The 20,346-nt window shown below is 42.2% G+C and overlaps 2 protein-coding genes across 2 annotated transcripts in view; one reads left to right on the top strand and one right to left on the bottom strand.

Moving 5' to 3' along the window:
* Positions 1–7,787, bottom strand: part of LOC149461311 (uncharacterized) — a gene marked incomplete at its 3' end in the record, with an annotated part of 39,068 nt that extends 31,281 nt beyond the window's left edge. Inside the window, exon 1 of the mRNA XM_089678487.1 lies at positions 7,736–7,787. The remainder of the gene's footprint in view (positions 1–7,735) is intronic.
* Positions 7,788–8,259: 472 nt separating this feature from the next.
* MRPS23 (mitochondrial ribosomal protein S23) overlaps positions 8,260–20,346 on the top strand; it is a 36,403-nt gene continuing 24,316 nt past the window's right edge. Inside the window, exons 1-2 of the mRNA XM_089678527.1 lie at positions 8,260–8,411; positions 15,634–15,810. Of these exons, the coding sequence (XP_089534653.1) occupies positions 8,368–8,411; positions 15,634–15,810 (221 nt within the window). The 5' untranslated portion in view covers positions 8,260–8,367. The remainder of the gene's footprint in view (positions 8,412–15,633; positions 15,811–20,346) is intronic.

The following is a 20,346-nucleotide window of genomic DNA, read 5'->3' as shown; positions in this document are numbered from 1 at the left end:
TTATTTCCAAATTCTGGCAGGCCCAAGAGCCCCCCAAAATAAAGGATTGGATAAATAGAGTTGAATATATAAATAGAATGGAGGAGTTCTATCTTATGGAAGAAGATAAAATAGAAAAATTCAGAAAAATGTGGAGTAGATGGTATGACTTCAAAACATCCAAAAGACATTTGGAAGTGGTAGGAGTATAAGGTGGTAAGAGTAGGGAGAGTCTGATTGAATGTTGGATGGGGTTTACATGAAGGAAAGAGACAGGAGGTATGATAAAAGGGACATAAATTTAGACAGAAAAATATAGGAGGAGGATCTAGAAGTAAAGAATAGGGACAGGGGTAATTTAATGGGGGAGGTGGAATGTTGGTGAGAGGGCAAGGGAATAGGTTAATTTTTGTGGAATTTTGTGTATTTGTGATTGTTTGACATAAAGACGATTTTTGTAATGAAAAAAATTTAACAAAAGATATAATAAAAAAAAAACAAAACAAAAAAAAAACAAAGGAATGGCTTCACCAGAAGATGATTAACATTTTGGAATGGCCCAGCCAGAGCCCAGTCCTGAATCTGATAGAAAATCTGTGGGGTGATCTGAAGAGGGCTGTGCACAGGAGATGCCCTTGCAATCTGACATATTTAGAGTGCAAAGAACAGTGTGCGAATATTAAACAAAATAAAAGGAGGGGTGCAGCGCTAAAGAGAATCCACAAATATTATAATAAATTGCAAATATAGTGATAATGTGCAAATAAATAGGCCACTGAATGGTGGCTATAGAAGTGAAGGAGGTGTTAAACCTAAAAATAAATAAAATAAAATAAGTCCAAAACAGGGGTGCTGGTAAGATCTCAAGTGATCTTCAGATATCCAGTAGCTGGAACCGTGGAGAAGGTGACAAGATATGTAAAGATTGCGCACTCTCCAGATACGCAATCTCAATGCGCATTGATAGAAAACCACAGGACATCTGGTAACATCCAACTGGTCTGATCTGGTCAAGTAACTTTCATTGCCTGGTGGTACTGTCACACTGAGGAGGTAACCTTTTGATGGATGTGGCTGCTCTGTGAACGTAGCTGGTTCCCATGGCAACTCAAAAAAAACCAAAAAAAAACAGAGAGGGCCACATAGTGCAGTATCCTTAGGATGTTTATTCCATATGCAGGCACATGTACAAAAAAGAGAAGTACTGACAGACCAATACGGACCTATAAAGTAAATAAGATGGCCGCCGGGGCCCATCGTGGCTACTTGCTGTAGCTCTCCCTGACGCTTTTCGAGCAACTGCTCGTAGTCATAGGGGTGCAGCTTACAGTGGTGGACACATATGACCTGTTTAAATACGGAAGATGGCGCATGCGCCGTTATCATGCGCCATCTTCCGAGTGCTGAATGTCTCTGCGATGGGCGCCATCTTAGTGTAGCCCTGGCCGATGGCACATGCGCGAACGCCTTCATGTCGGACTTGCGGAGATAGACAGCACAACAGAGATCACCAGGGAAAAGTGTGTTATCGCAAAGACAATTCTGTAATGCGGACACACTGGACATACTAATCTTAATTAAAGTTATCACTGTAGCCAACATCAAAAAAGGACTTTAATAATCAGGTCCAGAGGTGGCCACAGTTCATACAAATTCCAATATGGAAATATAAAATATATATAAATATGAATACTCCTGGTGATCCTGTGCATAATGAGGCTATATGTCAAATAAATACAATGATGCACATATATAAAAATGATGACTATTCTAGTTAAAACTAAAATACATCCCATAATAAATAAAAAAAAATAAATATATGTCCGTAAATGGATATCAAAATAGCATAAACATAAAAAGCAATAAAAAGGATTATATAAAATATATGATATTAAAATATGGATAGCTCATCTATATAAATAAAATAGCGATAAAATTACATACATACATATATATATATATATATATATATATATATACAGTCATGGCCGAAATTGTTGGCACCCTTGATATTTCTCCAGGAAATCATGTATTTCTCACGAAACGTATTGCATTAACACATGTTTTGCTATACACATGTTTATTCCCTTTGTGTGTATTGGGACAAAACAAAAAAAGGGAGGAAAGAAAGCAAATTCGACATAATGTCACACAAACCTCCAAAAATGGGCTGGACAAAAGTATTGGCACCCTTTCACAACTGCGGATAAATAAGAATGTTACAAGCATGTGATGCTCCTGTAAACTCACCTGGGGCAAGTAACAGGTGTGGGCAATATAGAAATCACACCTGAAAGCAGATAAAAAGGAGAGACGTTCACTTAACCTTTGCATTGTGTGTCTGTCTGTGCCACACTAAGCATGGACAACAGAAAGAGGAGACGAGAACTGTCTGAGGACCTGAGAACCAAAATTGTGGCAAAATATCAACAATCTCAAGGTTACAAGTCCATCTCCAGAGAACTAGATTTGCCTTTGTCCACAGTGCGCAACATTATCAAGAAGTTTGCAACCCATGGCACTGTAGCTAATCTCCCTGGTCGTGGACGGATGAGGAAAATTGATGAAAGATTGCAACGCAGAATAGTCCGGATGGTGGATAAGCAGCCCCAAACATGTTCCAAAGACATTCAAGCTGTCCTGCAGGCTCAGGGAGCATCAGTGTCAGCGCGAACTATCCGTCGACATTTAAATGAAATGAAACGCTATGGCAGGAGACCCAGGAGGACCCCACTGCTGACACAGAGACATAAAAAAGCAAGACTACAGTTTGCCAAAATGTACTTGAGTAAGCCAAAAGCCTTCTGGGAAAACGTCTTGTGGACAGATGAGACCAAGATAGAGCTTTTCGGTAAAGCACATCATTCTACTGTTTACCGAAAACGGAATGAGGCCTACAAAGAACAAAACACAGTACCTACGGTAAAATATGGTGGAGGTTCAATGATGTTTTGGGGTTGTTTTGCTGCCTCTGGCACTGGGTGCCTTGACTGTGTGCAAGGCATCATGAAATCTGAGGATTACCAAAGGATTTTGGGTCGCACTGTAGGGCCCAGTGTCAGAAAGCTGGGTTTGCGTCCAAGATCCTGGGTCTTCCAGCAGGACAATGACCCCAAACATACGTCAAAAAGCACTCAGAAATGGATGGCAAAGAAGCGCTGGAGAGTTCTGAAGTGGCCAGCAATGAGCCCAGATCTAAATCCCATTGAACACCTGTGGAGAGATCTTAAAATTGCTGTTGGGAAAAGGTGTCCTTCCAATAAGAGAGACCTGGAGCTGTTTGCAAAGGAAGAGTGGTCCAAAATTCCGGGTGAGAGGTGTCAGAAGCTTATTGATGGTTATAGGAAGCGACTGATTTCAGTTATGTTTTCCAAAGGGTGTGCAACCAAATATTAAGTTAAGGGTGCCAATACTTTTGTCCAGCCCATTTTTGGGGTTTTGTGTGACATTATGTCATATTTGCTTTTCTGCCTCTGTTTTATATTTGTTCCAATACATACAAAGGGAATAAACATGTGTATAGCAAAACATGTGTTAATGCAATACCTTTTTTGTGTGAAATACTTGATTTTCAGGAAAAATATCAAGGGTGCCAACAATTTCGGCCATGACTGTATATATATAAAAAATTATATATACATATACAGTTGCAAGAAAAAGTATGTGAACCCCTTGGGATTACGTGGAGTTTTGCATGAATTGGCATAAAATGTGCTCTGAACGTCATCTAAGTCACAACAATAGAAGAACACAGTCTGCTGAACATAATACTACACAAACATTAGATGTTCCCATGGTTCAATTGCACATAACATGTAAACATTCACAGTGCAGGGAGGAAAAAGTATGTGAGGCCCTAGGTTAATGACTTCTCCCAGAGCTAATTGGAGCCAGGAGTGAGCCAACCTTGACTCCAATCAGTGTAATGATATTGGATGTGTTGCTGACAGCTGTCCTGCCCTTAAAAAACACACACCTGTTTTGGGTTTACTGGTTTCAAGAAGCACTGTCTGATGTGAACCATGCCTCGCAGAAAAAAGCTCTCAGAAGACCTACGATCAAGAATTGTTGACTTGCATGAAGCTGGAAAGGGTTACAAAAGTATCTCCAAAAGCCTGGATGTTCATGTGTCCACGGTAAGACAGACTGTCTACAAATGGAGAAAGTTTAGCACTGTTGCTACTCTCCCTAGGCGAGGTCGTCCTGTAAAAATGACTGCAAGAGCACAGCGCAGAATGCTGCATGAGGTAAAGAAGAATCCCAGAGTGTCAGCTAAAGACCTACAGAAATCTCTGGCACATGCTAACATTTTTGTTGACACATCTACAATAAGGAAAACATTAAACAAGAATGTAGTACATGGGAGGACACCACGGAGGAAGCCATTGCTGTCCAAAAAGAATATTGCAGCACGTTTGAAGTTTGCAAAAGAGCACCTGGATGTTCCACAGCACTACTGGCAAAATATACTGTGGACAGATGACACCAAGATTGAGTTGTTTGGGAAGAACACACAACACTATGTGTGGAGAAAAAAAGGCACAGCACACCAACATCAAAACCTCATCCCCACTGTAAAACATGGCAGAGGGAGCATCATGGTTTGGGGCTGCTTCGCTGCCTCAGGGCCTGGACGGATTGTTGTCATTGATGGGAAAATGAATTCCAGAGTTTATCAAGACATTTTGCAGGAAAACGTACGAAAATCTGTCCGCCAACTGAAGCTCCACAGAGGATGGGTGATGCAACAGGACAATGACCCAAAGCATACAAGTAATTCAACAAAACAATGGCTGCAACAGCACAGAATACGCCTTCTGGAGTCGCCCAGTCAGAGTCCTGACCTCAACCCGATTGAAATGCTGTGGCATAACCTTAAGAGAGCGATTCACACCAGACATCCCAAGAATATTGCTACACTGAAACAGTTTTGTGAAGAGGAGTGGTCCAAAATTACTCCAGATCGTTGTGCAGGTCTGATCTGCAACTACAGGAAAGTTTGGTTGAGGTTATTGCTGCCAAAGGAGGTTTTAACCAGTTATTAAGTCCAAAGGTTCACATACTTTTTCCTCCCTGCACTGTGAATGTTTACATGTTATGTGCAATTAAACCATGGCAACATCTAATGTTTGTGTAGTATTATGTTCAGCAGACTGTGTTCTTCTATTGTTGTGACTTAGATGACGTTCAGAGCACATTTTATGCCAATTCATTCAAAACTCCACGTAATCCCAAGGGGTTCACATACTTTTTCTTGCAACTGTATAGAGACTTCGCCATGACATATGACAACCCAATAAAAATAAATATTAATAAAAATGATGTAAATTCCAGATAAAGTGTATGTTAAACTGTATAGAGACTGTAATAAAAAAATGATAAAATATATTAATGATAAAAAAGTTTAACTATTATCTATAAAACTATTGATATCCAGTTCTATATTAAGCCCCTTCGGGCGCATGCACTCCATCTGAAAAATCCATTTAGTTTCCATCTGTGAGACTGTCCTCCTTTTGTTAGTGCCCCTCCAATGGGCTTGCACTATAATCGATTAATACAAATGTCAAGGAGGATGGGTCTCTATTATGATGGGTCCTGTAATGCATTGGGAGCGAATGTTCTTTATAGCCCTTTTTTACGTTGCTAACATGTTCCCGTAATCTATCTCTAAGTCTCCTGGTAGTACGTCCAATGTACTGTTTTTTTGCAAGGATGTTGCAGAAGAAACACAACATGTCTACTATAGCATGATATGAAATTATTAATCTTAAATGTCCTTCCAGTACTAGTGGATGTAAAGTTCTCAACTCTCTTTTTCCTTTTCCCATTACAGGTGCATATGATACATTTGTTACATGGGAAAAAGCCAATCATATTATCAAGAAAGGAGACATTCTTAGGTGAATTAATATTAGGGGCTAGGAAGTTCCTAAGAGATTGTGCTCTCCTATAAGTAATCTCAGGTTTGTTTGGCAGGATCTTAGTTAGAACCGGATCTGCTTTAAGAATTTTCCAATTCTGGTTAATTATCCTAGAAATGGTTTTGAATTGTCTGGAAAAAGTAGTAACAAAGGGGCAAATCTTAGGTGGCCTCTGTGATATATTATCAGCAAGCAAGGATTCTCTTTCCATACTTGCTACCTCATGCATAGTATGGATAAGACGTGATTCATCATATCCTTTTTCTATAAATCTGTTTTTTAGCACAGATGCTTGTGATAAATAGGTGTCTATGGAAGTACAATTTCTTCTAATCCTCAGGAATTGACCCTTAGGTATATTTGAAAGCCATGACGGGTGATGACAACTACTAGTGGGAATGTAACTATTACAGTCTGTTTCCTTAAAAAAGGAAGAAGTCACTACAGTGCCGTCCAAGGTTATTAATGTTAGGTCCAAAAAATTCACACTGCTTTTACTATAATCAAAGGTTAATTTAATGTTCAAAGTATTATTGTTAAGGGTTCCAAAGAAATTGACTAATGTTTTTTTTAAGGAAACAGACCGTAATAGTTACACACTGCCCCCCACCTGTCCCTCTGCTCCTCACCTGTCCCTTTGCGCTCCTCCTGTCCCACTACCCCTCACCTGTCCCTCTGTGCTCCTCCTGTCCTGATCCTGTCCCATGCCCCCCGTCACGCTGCCCCCCACCTGTCCCTCTGCACTCCTCCTGTCATTCTGCACTCCTCCTCCTGTCCCTCTGCTTCCCCACCCGTCACGCTGCCCCCTATCATGCTGCCCTCCCCCTATCACGCTGCTTCCCTCTTGTCCTGCTACCCCCCCACCTGTCCAAATGGCCTACGCCTGTCCTGATATCCCCCGTCATGCTGCCCCCCCCATCCCACTTCCCCCTTCCTGTCCTGCGGCCCCCCATCACATTGCCTCCCTCCTGTCCCGTGACACCCCCCCCCCCCATGTCACACTGCCCTCCATCATGCTCCTGTCCTGAAGAGGTGGATCTTAAACAGCAAAGGGAGGGACAGATTTAGATGGGGTTGCCCGATTTTAATCTTGCCTAGGGTAGCACAAAACCAAAATACACCACTGTGTACAAGGATAGTATACGTGCAGCTACTTCAGCCCATGTTGTATCATGGATCAGGTCTCAGTGAAGAGCTCATACCTGACACTGCTTACCAATAACATATGTTCAAGGATAGTGTACGTGCAGCTACTTCTGTCTATGTTGTATCATGGACCAGGTCTCAGTGAAGAGCTCATACCAGTCCAGGTCTCAGTGAAGAGCTCATACCAGTCCAGGTCTCAGTGAAGAGCTCATACCTGACACTGCTTACCAATAGCATATGTACAAGGATAGTATACGTCAGGGGCGGACTGACCATTTGGAAACTCGGGCACTGCCCAAGGGCCCGGGGTCAGTAGGGGGCCCCATGAGATGCCCCTGGTACCTTTTTCATAGGCTTTTTTGAGTTTGGGCAAGGACACAGGGGCCCCATGATCCCCTATTGCCCGGGGGCCCCATGAGTTGTCAGTCCCCTGGTATATGTGCAGCTACTTCAGTCTATGTTGTATCATGGACCAGGTCTCAGTGAAGAGCTCATACCTGACACTGCTTACCGATAACATATGTTCAAGGATAGTGTACGTGCAGCTACTTCAGTCTATGTTGGGTGCTACCTGTATGAATACACACAGAATATACAGGTAGGTTATCAGCTGGCTGGTTCCTGACTGGAAGTTCCGTCGTCAGGTGTGAGGTGTTAAGGCAGTGAGGGGCAATGCGGTACGTTACCTCGCCAATTGTGTGTCCTGGACTCCCCGTTGAAGATGCTGGAAGGGCTATATTGCACTGAACAATTCAAACTCACTAGTAAACGCCTACCTCTTCCCCATTGGCTGAAGACACTGCAATGACGGCCAAGCAAACCTTCTCTCTTGTGAGCCATCTTCCTGAAGACCAAAGCGAATTGGCAGATTCACAGTAATAAAACCAAATCCATTTTAATTGGAAGCTATAGGTATAGTAAGTCGAAGCGTGATTCTATTTAGAAAAAAAAAAAAAATCCGGTGGTTATATGACCCCTCGCTGAAGGGCACCGATCTCATCGATCGGTGCACTCGATTATTGATTAATATGCCTTTCTCGTACTAGAGAGGTGTTTGCATTTTCTCCATCTTTTTTATGGGAAACGCTTGCCAATTTATAATTGGGTGTAACTCTCATTTTGAGTTGTTTATATTATATTTAAATGTTTTAGGTTGTTCGGATGTATTTTGTTTTTTCAGTAGCGCTGTAACTTGGATCTCTAATTGCAGCAATCGGTTCTTCCAGGAGTAAAGATGTCCGCTGGTGTATGCTGCAATTTCTGCACAGCCTGATAGCCGAGCTATGTGACAGAGAGCACAGGGGTGTTTGGTTGGAGCATGGCAGGAAGCCGGCTGGAGAGACTCGGGACTGTGTTTACCAGGTATTTCTGATAGAAAAAAAGACATTCGTGGAAAATGCACGCATTTCCTTTTTATCGAAACCTGTTTATATGCATTCTGTTTATTTAAACAAATATTTAACGGTAAGACCATCTATGAACAGGGACCTATCAGATCTGGAGTGTTCTGCACAAAGTCAACGGTTTAGATCAGTGCTTGAAAACGTTGACCTTACCCTGGAGGTGGAGGGTTAGGAACTACACTTTATTTTCCTTCTTTTTTTTTTCACTGGTTTTCAAAGAACAGCCCCCCCAGGATAAAAATGAACAGATTTGGTGCTGACCCTGACTCATAGGCCTGGTTTACACCGATGCGTTTTATTAGTACTTTTTACAGAAACACTACAGTCCATCTAACATGGTTTCCTATGGGACACATTCATACCTATGCTTTCTTTCAGCAGCTGCGGTTTTGGAAAGGGTCAGGGACTTTGCTAAACCCTGGTTCAAACGAATGCGTTGCGGCACATCACATGTGATTTGCACAGGAACCGCACCACATTCCTGTGCAAATCACATGCAATGTCTTTGCGGTGCGATTTGAGTCATACATTTTGTATGGCTTAAATCGTATCATATCCACATCAAAAAGGTGCAGGACCCTTTTTTTCCCCCACACCTGATTCGCATCCCATGGGTGTCCGCACCCATGCGATGCAAATTCTGGTGATCGCAATGCATTTTGTGATCTGTTACGGGGTGTCATTGATTTAACCATTTGCCTACCCGGCATTTTTACCCCCTTTGTGCCCAGGCCAATTTCCAGAGCTGTCGCACTTTGAATGACAATTGCTCAGTCATGCAACACTGTACCCATATGACATTTTTCTAATTTTTTCACACAAATAGAGCTTTCTTTTGGTGGTATTTACTCGCCTCTATAAACAAAAAAAGAGCAACAAATTGGAAAAAAATACGTTTTTCTTTGTTTTTATTTTAAAATTTAGCAAACAGGTACTTTTTCTCCTTCACTGATGTGTGTTGATGAGGCTGCACTGATAGGCATCACTGATGGGTGGCACTGACTGGTGGCACTGCTGGGCACTGACTGGAGGCACTGATGTGCAAAGGTGGGTGGCACTACTAGGCACTGATGGGCACAGGTGGGCAACACTTCTGGGCACTTGTAGGTGGCACTGCTGGGCACTGATCATCAGTGCCGATCCGTCTTCTGACAATTGCCGGTTATCAGCAGTACTTTCCTCACACTGTGACCGCATGAGGAAAGTGCAGCAGATAACCGGCAACTGCATTTACCAGTGATCTGCTGTGTCATTGGACACAGCTGATTACGTGGTAAAAGGCCGCTGTGATTGGCCTATTACCACATCACGTGATCAGCTGTGTCCATAGGACACAGCGATCATGGAGATCTGCGGCTGCGGGCCCCAGGATGTGCAGGAGGGTGTCATATGACGCCCTCCCAGAACTGGACAACCGTGCTGTATCCGTCATTTGGCTATAGCGTGGTTGGCAAGTGGTTATAGCGACTCTAAAGGTTAATTATTTTTTTTTTTTTTTTAAACAAACATATCTATACTTACCTGTTGTGTGTAGTGGTTTTGCAGCCTGGATCCTCCTCTTCTTGTGTTCCCCTCAGGCTCTCCTGGTTCATCCTTTTTGTCAGGTGCCCCCACAGCAAGCAGCTTGCTATGGGGGCACCCGCTGCTCTGTGTGTCCATTCACACACGGAGCTGCGGCTTGGCCCCACCTCCTCTCTCTCCTCATTAGCTGACTGGTTGTGAGTGACAGCAGCGGGAGCCAATGGCTTCCGCTTGCTGTCTCAGCCAATGAGGAGGCAGAGACCTGGGACAAACGAGGCTGTCATTCGCATCGCTGGATTGCAATGAGGTTCAGGTAAGTATTGAGGGGGCTGAGGGAGCTTCTGCAAACAGAAGGATTTTTTATCTTCTTGGATAGAATGCATGAAGGTAAAAAACATTCAGCCTTCACAACCACTAACATAACATTCACACCTGTAGCAGATCACATGGACACCGTACGATTGCAATGCCTTTACCGCACAGCTTTAGTGTAAACCAGGGCTAAATGTAAAAAGCAGTGTTTTTGCTACAATAGAGTTCAATGGAGATGCTGCTGAAACACATGTAGTCTGTTTTTGCTGCACTTTTATTCTGCCCAGGAACCAAAACATTCCCCCTTTTAACAAAACAAAAATGCTGAAAAAAAGTGAGCATGCAAAATGCACTACAAAACAGACAAAATGCACACTGCATTGGTGTTAACTAGACACAGGCTTACTGCACGCACACAGTAGAAGCCCCCATAAACAGCATTTTGTCTCATGATTCCCAAAGCATAACAGTGCTCAGAGTCCCATTATTCTACATGTGCAGCTCAAAAAAGTACATTAGCTAAATATTGACCAATGTCATGAAGTGTGATTTGTCAAAATCTAGTGTAAATCAGCCTCCTTCTCATGATGTGTGTGTCTGAAGTGGTCAGAGACATATTTTGTCTTACTCGTTAAAGTGATTCTAAATGATTTTTTTTTATTAACAAACATTCTATTCCTACCTGTTCTGTATAATGGTTTTGCTTAGAACAGCTCCAATCCTTCTCTTCTCAGGTCCCCTGCCAGCACTCCTGGCTCCTCTTCCTTTGCGGGCACTCGTGCATGCTCGCTCTCGGGCTGCACTCTGTGTGTCCATTGACACACGGAGCATGGCTTGGCCCCACCCCCATTCTGTCCTCCCAGGCTGTGACTGATAGAGAATGCTTTAAGGTAAAGAAATCTTCAGCCTCTAGAACCACTTTAAAAGATAAGTTCACTTTTCATAACATGTTACACCTGCAGCGGTCCCTGCTTTGACAGCTAGCAGGGGAACTTCTCCCCCCTCAGCTGTCAAATTAAAAAAAAAAAGAACGTGGCCATGCGGTGCTCCACCCGCCTGGCCTTGTCACTCATTCACTGTGTTCTGTGAATGAGAAACTACAAGTCCCGGCAGCCTTAGAGGCTGTGCGCTTGTAGTTCTCAATGAACCACCACGGTGCTGTGGAGCGCCGTGGTAGTTCATTGACTCTTCCTGTCAGTATATCTGCTTGCCTGTACATTTCGTATGGGCAAGTAGATATACTGACAGATCTGTAGGAGACCTGCATGGTGAAATGGTTTACAGGCTCCTATAACAAAAAATAATAAATACACATTTTTGTTACCTGCAAAAAAAAAATGTGGGTTTATTATTTTTTGTATAAAGGTGAACGTATCCTTTTAAGTGATTTTAGAAAATCTGTTTTACATATTTGGACGGAACAAACTAACCAAACAGAGCATGTGCAGAGTTGCCCCTGCTGCTTTGTACTATGGTAGATGGATTGGTGACAGTAAAAGAAGTGGCGGATCATAGAAGTCAGAATCAAACAGCTTTTTTACTCAGTGTGGAGCATTACCCTCTTAGGTTCCACAGTGAGCATAACAAGCATGTTTTACTGCATATACAGACTGATTTTACTGTTGTGGGTTTAGTAACACTTTAAGGGGTACGGGGAAATCTTCCAGTGGGGAATTTAAGGAGATCTGCTTTAACTTCCTCTTGTGATTTTGGGATAGGAAGTGAAGGAAAATTTAAAATGTACAAAATTGTTTTGCCCATACATAAATGTAACTCTCACAGTAAATATGGCCAACTTGCCCATATAGTTCTCCCAGGGATTGTGTTTAGAACATCTAAGGGAAAGCCAGATTGTTAAAGGTATGAGATAACAGAAAGAAGGGTGATATGAGGTTACTGTTGTTCTGCACCCTGTCAAATTCAGCTAGGGAATGTGATAATGTTGGGGCTAAGACCGGTGGTATGAGGGCTGCCATTTGATTAAGTCCAAAGGGATAGATCATACCGCCATTCTATGCATATTTATCCATTCAGGTTTTTTAATGCGAGAGTATACCACCGAGAACGGTGCAAGTTGGGATGCCTGATAATATAAGGCGAGATGCGGGAGGCCGAGACCAGGGGCAGACTGACAACTCATGGGGCCCCCGGGCAATAGGGGATCATGGGGCCCCTGTGTCCTTGCTCAAAAAAGCCTATGAAAAAGGTATCAGGGGCATCTCATGGGCCCCTGTGTCCTTGCTCAAAAAAGCCTATCAAAAAGTTACCAGGGGTATCTCATGGGGCCCCCTACTGACCCCAGGCCCTTGGGCAGTGCCCGAGTTTCCAAATGGTCAGTCCGTCCCTGGCCGAGACCACCCCTTGTTTTGTGTGTAAAAAGAACCTGTTTAGACAATCTATAGCCTTTGCCGACCAAAACGCATCTAATTATTTTGGCTTGAAACCTGGAGAGGTCCAACCATACTATCGATATTGTTAAGAACAAAAATAACTAGAAAAGCTACAATTTCTGGGGAAATTGTGTGAAGTGTTCTTGCCTCCACCAGTAGTCTACAACTGGAGTGGGCGGAGTAACTGCGTGGAGTGGCTTGTCACTCTGCTGCCTGCTCACACACCTGGGTTCCTATGGCAACTCACTCTAACGCAAGGGCAGAGAAGAGCGGTTAAAAACAAACTGCTCCAACTTGCTCACTTCACTGGCGGTTGCCATCTTCAAACGGTTGTAGTTTAAACATTATACATCCTACACCAAAGAGCTTTATATTGTGAGAATCACAAGACCCAGACCTACATTTGGATGCATAGTATGTCTCTAAAATATTAAAAATGAAGGCACAGTCGCAGTTTAGAAATTGCCCTTCAAATCTGAGGTGGCTAGAGTGCAGTTTCAATGAATGTCAATGGGCGGCGTGAGTTGCAAACAAATGGTCATATTGTGAAAACTATCAGGACTATGGCCTAACTATGGACATTTTTAGTGGCAGCAGGGATAGCTGAACGTTTTGATATAAGATTTGTGTAGGTGGGCTTGAAAATGAGGGAGTGATGGCAGTTTAGAAATCATATCCTGATTTTTCATCTCACACTAGCTTTTGTCAGCTCCCACTCTAGTTTTGAACATTGCGCCATTCATTCCTATGGGACCAATTTCACCACAAAACGCAGATATTTCTTGAACCATTCGGTGAAACGTTCCACAAAGTAATAGCACACCAATCGAAAACAATCCGCACGTTTCGGTATATTACTGTCTATGTAGTGTAAAAACTGTGGGAGGAGTTAGGGTGGTAAATTTGGCTATAATAATAAGAATATATATGTGAGATAACAGTAAGTGGTCTTGCCATGCAAGAACACTTAAAAAAGTTGGCGTGGTCATCTTAATAGAATAGATTTTGCCTAGCCAGGACAGACCATGATCCGCCCACCCACAGAACCATTTTTTATTTAAATGATTGCTAGAACTTTTTTTTTTTTTTGCTGGGACTATGAGTAAACCTAGCCAAGTACATAACACTCAGTAGTTCAAATACACTATAATAGAAGTACATAGAAGCATTTGATTAAATCCATAAATCTAATTAAGAAGACTTTGGTTGTGATGATTTGCAATTATTTATTGAATCTGGAAATAGTGATTACAAATGGTTTACGAAATATCGGCATTTTTGTGGTGAAATTGGTCCCATAGGAATGAATGGCGGAATGTTCAAAACTAGAGTGGGAGCTGACAAAAGCTAGAGTGTGAGCTGAAAAATCAGGACATGATTTCTAAACTGCCATCACTCCCTCATTTTCAAGCCCACCTACACAAATATTATATCAAAACGTTCAGCTATCCCTGCTGCCACTAAAAATGTCCACAGCTAAGCCATAGTCCTGATAGTTTTCACAATATGGCCATTTGTTTGCAACTCGCGCCGCCCATTGACATTCATTGAAACTGCACTCTAGCCACCTCAAATTTAAAGGGCAATTTCTAAACTACGACTGTGCCTTCATTTTTAATATTTCAGAGACATACTATGCATCCAAATGTAGGTCTGATTCTCACAATATAAAGCTCTTTGGTGTAGGATTTATAATTTTTAAACTACAACCGTTTGAAGATGGCAACCGCCAGTGAAGTGAGCAAGTTGGAGCAGTTTGTTTTTAACCGCTCTTCTCTGCCCTTGCTGTAGAATGAGTTGCCATAGGAACCCAAGTGTGTGAGCAGGCAGCAGAGTGACAAAAGCTAGAGTGTGAGCTGAAAAATAAAAGTTGAAATACATTTCTCACCCTATCAAGCTTGCCATGTGCACTTTTTAAATTTGATCAATTGGTTAGTGTAATGTCCACTATCTTTACTCACTCCAAATACTCCACACAGTTACTCTGCCCACTCCATAAAGTTACTCTGCCCAGTCCAACCTTTTCACAGTTACTCCAGCCACTCCAACCACACAACAGTTACTCAAGCCACTCCACCCAGTTACTCTGCCCACTCCAGTTGTAGACTACTGGTGGAGGCAAGAACACTTCACACAATTTCCCCAGAAATTGTAGCTTTTCTAGTTTCTTTTTATCCTTTCTTCCCCTCTCTGAAAAATGCAGAGGAATGCTATATAGTCATCTTAATTTTATCCTCTGTGCTCTTTATGGTGAATTCACACTGGAACACAGAGCTGCCTCTTTACCAATCCAGCAGCTCTCTGCTCCAGCTGTGGTAGGCGGCATTGTGGTGCATGATTCAGCACATCAGACAGCTCCTTTTTTCATTTTGTTTTGTTTGTTTGTTATGGACAAACTTTATTTGAAGTGTACAAAACGTACACGTCATTCATAGCAATGTACAGCAGTGTTGTACTTTTTCATGGGATTTGGCATTGCAGGTTGCATTGAAATGCAGCATATCTGCATTTTAACACATCTCTAGGTTGAGTTGCAGTATGAATGTGACACATAGGCAGCAAATGTTTTCTTGTGTGTCCTTGTGCTGACAGATGTTTACAATGTAAATTTAATGGTAAAACGTCCTTCACCCTAGTAGGTCTGAATTCTCATAGAGAGCCTCATAGACAGGCATCAGAACTTGGGCATATTTCATAAGGTGGTACAAATAACAATATGCAAAATGCAATAACCCATAACAGTTTTTTTTAGATGTTGGTTTACTGAACGTTTAGTGGATATTGATTTTTGTATATATGTTCATTACCTTTTGCCTTACTTAATTGTTCTGTTTGTATTTGCAGTAGCATTTTGATATGTATGCAGTCTCTTCATTAAAAAGAAAAAAAATATGAGTACATGACATTGTGCTGTTTATTTCTGCATTCTTTAAATTTCTATATTGTTCTATTTTTTAGAACACGAGATTTGGCCCGTGCAGGAGTGATAAAGCAAAATGAGAAGCCAATCTGGTATGATGTGTATGCTGCATTTCCACCAAAAAGAGAACCCACCTATGTGTATCCACCAAAACGTCGATCAAAGCCTGTTGAAACCGTGCGTGCAATTTTTTACCAAGAAGATGTCATAAGAGCGTGAGTTTTCTGTCTTTTACACATGAGGTTTTGTTGTTCGTTACAAATTGAAGTAATTTGTCTATGGTGTCTGTGAAGGTTCTCATTTATCCAGGTCATAATATATAAAGTAGCATTTGGTTACATTCAAATGGACTTGTTCTGCAAATCGAAGATGTTTCGTAGCTGATCCAAGCCACTTCTTCAGTTCTAATGAGTGTCTGGAAAATAGCTTAGCATTTACAGTTTGTCCACACTGACACGTTAATCTAGTCACAATGAAAGGCAGATGTTATTTCCAAGAACTGGGGTTTTTGGATCAATCCAAGGTTGGGGTGTGTAAGGAATCGCCCTGTTCTAGTTACATTTACCCATCCTTTGTGTCAGGAAGGCTTCATAGGTGTTAATCTTTTGATTTACCTGACTGAGGGTGTGAATTCTTGTCAAATGCTGTGGTAGAGATGTTAAAATGGCATTATATGTAAAATAATATACTCAGATTGTGTTGATGGTCCCCAGCCCTGTTCAGTGATAGCTGTTCTAGTTGCCTCTTGTGAATCAGTTGTCCACTATGTCCAAAATGTGTATCCACTGTCCTGAAAAGAATTCCCTTTTTCCTTAAATCGAAACGACACTGTCTATCAACATGCACTATTAGTATTCCTTATGCTACTAGCATTACTAAACGGATAGGAAAGTATATCATATTTGCTTGTTTTGCTTTTTTTTATACATTTCTTCACTTCCTGGTTCCCATGCCTAGGCAAATGATGTCATACATCCCAGCAGTCTTCAGGAGGTGAGGGGGGGAGGGGGATGTTCTCAGATCAGCCAATGCCTGATCTAAGGGCAGATGGATTCCAGGATGTAAATGCTGCATGAATCACCTGCCTTTACGTAAGATGTCTACAGCCAGAAATGCGAGGGGGTGTTTTTCAAAATGATTTCTCAGCTAAATAAAGCATGGAGACATGGATGGATGGGTGAGTTTGCTTTGAGTATTAACAATTATTTAAATAGCATTTTTGGTTTGTGGTGCTCAGATGCAGTGCAGTTTCACTTTAAGATGAAGGTAAACTACTGAGTCTTGACTTGTAGAATTTGCCCTCCTTTATTAGGTCAGAGCTTTGCATTCCTTGCTAAGTGGTAGTGCATATGCCAGTTACTTGCTTGCATTTGGGTGTCAGGTCTTTTGGATGTACAAGTGCCTATCTCAGTGTTTTCCTGGGTCTGAAGGAGATGAATGCATTCTTTATAAAAGATCTGAGTTTTACCAACATTGCTACATCTGGGTTGATTATATATCTCTGTGTTCTGCTTCACCCCTCTGTTCGGTGGTTCTGTGTTTTGACATGTTTTATTGAATGCTCAGTTTGAGGTTGCACTGAGTAAATAGATATCCAACATGTCAAAACTTACATTTCTGTGCGCTTGTGAAATGCAACAAACTTCAGTACCCAGTATTTTCTATAGGCTACACTTTTAAAGCCCCTTTATAGGTCATCATTTTAACATTACGAAGGAGGTCTGCCCAGCGTGTGCTTTTACGTTTGTATGTGTTGTATATGTGGGGAAGGGCCTCAATTTTTTTTTTTGGGGGGGGGTGGGGGTGGAGGAAGTTGTGTGCTTTTGGTGTAACTTTGGTAATACAAAAAAACTTTTTTTTTTTTTTTACTTTTTTTTTAACATAGGGGACAGGTTCTCTTTATTGAGACCATTGTTTATCTAAAACATCCTGGATGCCTTCCCTGAATGTAAGGCAGTGCACATCGCACTGCATTACATTCTTTCCCGGCCACGATGGCCAGGAAATCTTTGAACGGGGACCCAGAAGTGACATAACATCACTTCCGGGTCAGGACAAGAATGGGAGGGGCGCAGATGTGTCCTCCCTCCCCTCTAGCCGTGAGCCGGTCCCAGGTCTGCAGATGGGCAAGCTGCGCCCGGGAGACAATGGGTGGAGGGGAGGCTGGCACTTTGTGGAAGCAATCAGTGGCAGTACTGCCACCCAAATGGTTCCAGCTGACAGCTGAGCCCTGCTGCTTGACCGCAGCAGGGTTGAAGGATAAAAAAAACTACCTGCCCGGTGCCCAGAACTACATGTCCCGGGTGCTACAAATTGAACATCCCTGTGTGCTCTTATGCCTCTTTTTTGGTGGGGTGGTCTTGAAAGCTGCAGAGAGAGGCATGACATAGTGTCGTCTTCTACCGCATTCTTCCTCGAGTCCCAGGGTTAAGGAGAATCGGTGCTGGTGAACTAGTGCAGTGGTCTTTGGGGGTCTGGGCCAGAGAAGAAGTGAGTATTTCAGCGAAAGCTGCATTTCATGCTTTATCCCTCACTGGGCTGTTATTTAAAGCTGAAGTATGGACAAAACAATTTTTGTATATTTACAATATTGTGAAATGATGCAGAGTCTTTGAGTATAAGAAAAACGTACAAAATTAATGTATTAAACAGTGTTCAATGTGCCAAACATTAAGTCTCTTTTTAAATCAAAGTTCTAGTGGTGTACCGAAACCAAAAATTCAGGATGCGCTTTTTTTTTTTTTTTCTTTCTGGTTCCTGTTGGCAACTCAAGCTAAGTTTCCCTGGCCAGCCCATACTCCACAGTTTGTCCAAGGCTGTATTGGGTGTATTTTTTTACTGCTTGTCCAGAGTCTGGAATGCACAGTTTTTTCCAATGTGTTTTTTACTTCAGGTCCTTTTTGTTTTTCATGTTTTTATTGGCTGAAGCTCTTTATATAGAGAGACTTCCCTTGCGGAGTCACTTTACCATATCTATATGCTGCTGCCTGGAACACCACTCTCTAGGCCTTCTACATTCACTGACTGTTTTACTATGTTCCTAGCTCACCCATGTGAATGGCTATCTCTTAGATCAGTCTGCAATGCTTGTATTGCTTTCATATTTCATGTATACTGATACCTCTGTCCTTGTTGATCCGACTGCATCTTTTATTTCCTTTAAATGTCTTTATGGCTCCTTTAAAATTTCTAACATGGAATGTTAGAGGGTTGCGTGCAAAGCCTGAATGCACTGCAATCTTGAACCACATCAAATCATAACAGGCTGATGTGTCTGCCTTAGTAGAAATCCATCTTACCAGACAAATGCAACTTGCCCTTAATAGACCCTGGATAGGCTGGCTATATCAGGCCTCTTTTACATCTCATTCCCGTGGCGTGGTAATCCTTATCACTAAAACTGTGCAGTTCCAGCTTTTGACGCTGTGATTGGACTCACAGGGCAGGTACCTTTTCTTACATGCCATGCTTAGTGGAATGGAATTGTTGTTACTAGCGTACTATGCCCCTCCCCCATTTCAATTTTCCATTTTGATGGCTTAGCTTTTATGACCCTGCTATATAGTTGGGCGACTAACATGGTTATAGATCCCTCCATTAATAAAGTAGGCTCCAATGCACCTTCTAGCTCGCCTTCTCTTACCAGATTTGGCAGACTCCTGGCTGAATTTGCTGTCGTAGATACATGGCAACATAAGCATCCCACATCTAGGGCGTATTCATGCTTCTCTGCCTCACACTCCACCATGTCATGGATTCATTATATCCTCATGTCCAGATCTATGCTTCCTAACCTGGGTGAAGTAGGCTTTAGTGCTCGAGTACTGTCCGATCACTCTCCCTACTGGGTGACAGTGAATCTACAAGCTCCCACACCTGCTCACATCTGGAGACTGAACCCCTTCTGGTTATGAATCCTCCCTGGAACAGAGATCATACTGAAGGAATGGGAATTCTTTTTCCAATCCAATCTGGGTTCGGCCCCCATTGGGGCAGTTTGGAAATCATTTAAACTGCATGCCAGAATGATCTTGGTGACCTGCATCTCCAGATATAAAACATCTTCTAAACTAGTGATTCAACAGGCTGAATTGGATGTAAAAATCCTGGCTAAAATTCTGGCCCTACACCTCAGTAAGGTGATTCTTACTCTAATCCTTCCAGGCCAAATTGGCTTTATGCCCAATAAAAACATAGCTTTAAACTTCAGACTTTTTATGAATCTACAGGCTTTACACGATTTTGCTGGCTCCTGATTAGTTGTCAGCCTTGATGCTGCCAAAGCCTTTGAGTACCTATGGGAATGCCTATGCTGGTATGGTTTTGGCCAGAATTTCCTCAAATGACTTCAACTCCTATATCAGGCCCCAGTGGCCTGGATTCAGGTTAATGGCAGAATTTTCAACCCTTTCCTCCTGTCAAGAGGCACTTGTCAAGGGTGCCCTCTGTTTTCATTGATCTATACCCTAGCAGTGGAACCACTGGCAATTGCCCTTAGAGAACACCCTCAAATCAGCCTGCAGTTGGGAAGCCTAGTTGAAACAATCAGCCTTTATGCAGATGACATGCTTTTGTATCTGGATGATGTGGGTTGTTCTTTATTAGATGCACTGGATCTGAAATATTTTCTGGCTCTCCCCTGTATATTTGCCTCTTCGTACTTTCAAATCTTTGGAATCTATTCTCAATACTTTGGGAAAAACACAAATTATCCATGTGGACCCTGAAGAACCCCACGGATCTGGTTGGAA

The sequence above is a fragment of the Staurois parvus genome, unplaced genomic scaffold (genome assembly GCF_062004578.1).
Source record: "Staurois parvus isolate SC_StPar_1 unplaced genomic scaffold, SC_StPar_1.0 ptg000206l, whole genome shotgun sequence".
NCBI classification, from domain to species: Eukaryota; Metazoa; Chordata; class Amphibia; order Anura; family Ranidae; genus Staurois; species Staurois parvus.
This window is presented reverse-complemented; position numbering and strand designations above follow the sequence as displayed.